This window comes from Piliocolobus tephrosceles, chromosome 13, assembly GCF_002776525.5.
Source record: "Piliocolobus tephrosceles isolate RC106 chromosome 13, ASM277652v3, whole genome shotgun sequence".
In the NCBI taxonomy this organism is placed as follows: domain Eukaryota; kingdom Metazoa; phylum Chordata; class Mammalia; order Primates; family Cercopithecidae; genus Piliocolobus; species Piliocolobus tephrosceles.
This window is the reverse complement of record NC_045446.1, coordinates 15,128,371-15,131,451: the sequence shown is the minus strand read 5'-3', so window position 1 is coordinate 15,131,451 and position 3,081 is coordinate 15,128,371. Positions and strand designations below refer to the sequence as shown.

At 43.6% G+C, this 3,081-nt stretch overlaps 1 protein-coding gene across 1 annotated transcript; it reads right to left on the bottom strand.

The window, feature by feature from the left end:
• Positions 1-1,888: 1,888 nt before the first annotated feature.
• LOC111544968 (olfactory receptor 476-like) lies at positions 1,889-2,809 on the bottom strand. Its single transcript, XM_023215846.1, has 2 exons — positions 2,245-2,809; positions 1,889-2,163 (listed from the first exon to the last, which is right to left on the bottom strand). Exons 1-2 carry the CDS (start codon positions 2,807-2,809, stop codon positions 1,889-1,891), a joined length of 840 nt encoding a protein of 279 aa, XP_023071614.1.
• Between the last annotated feature and the right edge of the window lie 272 nt (positions 2,810-3,081).

The following is a 3,081-nucleotide window of genomic DNA, read 5'->3' as shown; positions in this document are numbered from 1 at the left end:
GCTAAAACTCGCTCTCTGTGTTAAAAAGGAGACACAATTGGGGAAGGTTTAAAGTCAAACTAGTATCAAACAGAGACTTCAACTTTGAAAATATTAGAAGAGCTAAAAAAAAAAGAGGATTGGAAAAGAAAGAACTTTCTCATGATTCAATGAAATGTTATTTATTTATTTATGTATTTACTTAATTATTGTGAGACAGAGTCTGCTGTGTCACCCAGGTTAGAGTGCAGTGGCATGATCTCAGCTCACTGCAACCTCTGCCTCCTACATTCAGGTGATTCTAATGCCTCAGCCTCTTGAGTAGCTGGGATTACAGATGTGCACCACCATGCCCAGCTCATTTTTTGTATTTTTAGTAGAGACGGGGTTTCACTATGTTGGCTAGGCTGGTCTCAAACTCCTGACCTCAGGTGATCTGCCCACCTCAGCCTCCCAAAGTGCTGGGATTACAGATGTGAGCCACCTCGCCCAGCCAAAATGTTATTTAATATCATAGATCCCATAATCTCCATGAGGCATGGGAGGGACCTAGTGGGAGGTAATTGAATTATGGGGGTGGGTTTTCCCATACTGTTCTTATGGTAGTGAATAAGTCTCAACAAGATCTGATGGTTTTATAAAGGGCAATTCCCCTGCTTATGCTCTCTTGCCTGCTGTCACGTAAGACGTGCCTTTTCTCCTCCTTCACCTTTCACCATGATTGTGAGGCTTCCCTAGCCATGTGGAACAGTGAGTCCGTGAAATCTCTTTTTCTTTATAATTTACCCAGTTTTGGATATTTCTTCATAGCCGTATGAAAATGGACTGATATACTGTCCATTTTATCAGTATAACGAGACAGTGTTACTGTCTCGTTTTCACTTGGGAAAATGGGGGATCAGGGTCTAGGTGACTGACTCAACATCACACAGAGGCCAAGAGAAGGAGTCAGTCAGAGGCAAGGTGAACTGAGGTGTGGGTGCAGAGGCTCCAAACCCCATGGTCCCTGATGTTGGGGTTCGATCAGGCTGGTGGGAAAAACATTAGTTACGATAGCCACAACCCTTTTGGAAGGCCTGAGTGTTTTCATAAGACCTCGGTAATAGACCAGGCTGAAGGCGGCCTGGTCCCATTACCTTTAGTTAAATAAATTAAAGTAGTAAACAATGGGATGTGGGGAAGTTCTCTAGGTAACTTGTTTACTCATGTGGTCTTAAGCCTTAAGCCTTTGATGTATACTTTTTACTCGGGAAGTCCACAATATCAACCACCCTCTAATGGTGTTCACTGAAGCTTTTGTTAACTAATTTTTTTTCAGGTTTATATTTATTTATTTATTTATTTATTTATTTATTTATTTATTTATGTATTTATTTATTTATGATACTTTAAGTTCTAGGGTACATGTGCACACCAACATGGCACTGTTAACTAATCTTAATGAATAAATGCAAGCCTCCCGAGCTGATCGAGGCAAACCTCCCATACAGCGGCAAACCTCCCATACCACTTTATAATGCCGTGATCCAGGTTCTCCTTATGATATCTGGAATTTAAGGAATGCTGCCATTGTTCTTTTTTGAGATGTGGTCATCAGAAAAAGTCAGTACCGTGCATTGGTTGAGAATATAGTCTCTGGAACCAGACTGCCTCTTATCAGCTGTGTGATTTTGGGCAAGTTACTCAGCTTCTCTGTGCTCCAGATTCCTAAGGGATAATAATAGTGCCCATTTCATACACTTGTTGTGAAGATTAAATGGGTTGATAATGTGTGAAGTGTTTAAACTAGTGCTGGCATATACTTTGCCCTATCTAAGGGTTAATATTATCCATACTTTGTATTGTGGCTACCATGTTACAGCTTGGGATAGGATTCTCAATGCTCCACACTTGGTTATGAAGACAACTTTCACAGGCATCTCCTCTTCAAAGCATATTTGATATCTTTATTCCTCAGGCTGTAGATCAGAGGGTTCAGCATGGGGATGATCACAGTATAGAAGACAGACATGACCTTGTTGTATTCCATGGAGTTGTGAGAGCTTGGCTGAGCATACGTGAAGGTGATGGTGCTATGGAAGAAGCAGATGATGGTGAGGTGGGAGGCACAGGTGGAGAGAGCTTTGCTCTGGGCCTGCAGGGAGCGCATCCTGCAAATGGTCATCAGGATGTAGGCATAGGAGACTAGGATAATGGTGATGGGAAAGAGGATGAGCAAGACACACGATGAGAAGATAATGGTCTCACCCTCAGTAATATCTACACAGGCAAGATGAAGCACAGGAGGGATGCCACAGAAATAGTGGTTAATGACATTGGGGCCACAGTAGGGCAGCTTAAAGATGCACCCAGTCAGCAAAGATGAATTGGCAACAGAAACAGTATAGGAGGTCACCACCAGGAGGACACACAGATGTTGGGACATAATAGTGTGATAGAGGAGAGGGTGGCAGATAGTGGTGAATTGGTCATCATAGGCCATGATGGCCAGGAGCAGACACTCAGCAGTGCCATGGAGGGTCATGAGGGCCATCTGGACCACACAGCCTGCAAAGGAGATGGATTGGCCTGAGATGAGGAAGCTCTCCAGCAGCCTGGGGGTGTCCACCGTGGGAAACAAGGAGTCTATGAAGGAGAGGACGCCCAGGAAGAAGTACATGGGGGTGTGGAACTCTGGGTCTGCATGGATCAGAGTGATCATTCCCAGGTTGCCCATGACAGTGACTGAATATATGAGCAGGGAGAGCACAAAGAAGATGCCTTTGAGCTCCTCCTGCTCTCTAAGTCCCAGCAGGCAGAACCAGGTGACTTGGGTGTGGTTCTCCACCATGGTGTGCATGTCACTGCAGAGAGACCAAATAAGACACGTGTGTACCCTAGAGTTTGGGTCAGTGCCCAAAGCTTTTAAAATATCCCCAGGATAGGCAGCTAGGGAAAGAGGGAGAGGAACTAGTAAGACTTGAACACCTGCTATGAGCCATGTATTAATTCATTTTTAAAGCAGCTATTGAAACTTCATACATACCTTCTGTTTAAATATTATGCCCATTTATATTTAATGAGATGATCAACTTATGTGAGGTCACAAAGCTAGTACATAAG

What these genes read in the sequence shown, in the direction of transcription:
- LOC111544968 (XM_023215846.1), bottom strand. Translation starts at nt 2,809, where the DNA reads ATGGTGGAGAACCACACCCAAGTCACCTGGTTCTGCCTGCTGGGACTT. An exon ending in TCCTGTGCTTCATCTTGCCT is followed by an intron (nt 2,164 to 2,244) that starts GTGTAGATATTA and finishes CCATTATCCTAG; the next exon opens with TCTCCTATGCCTACATCCTG.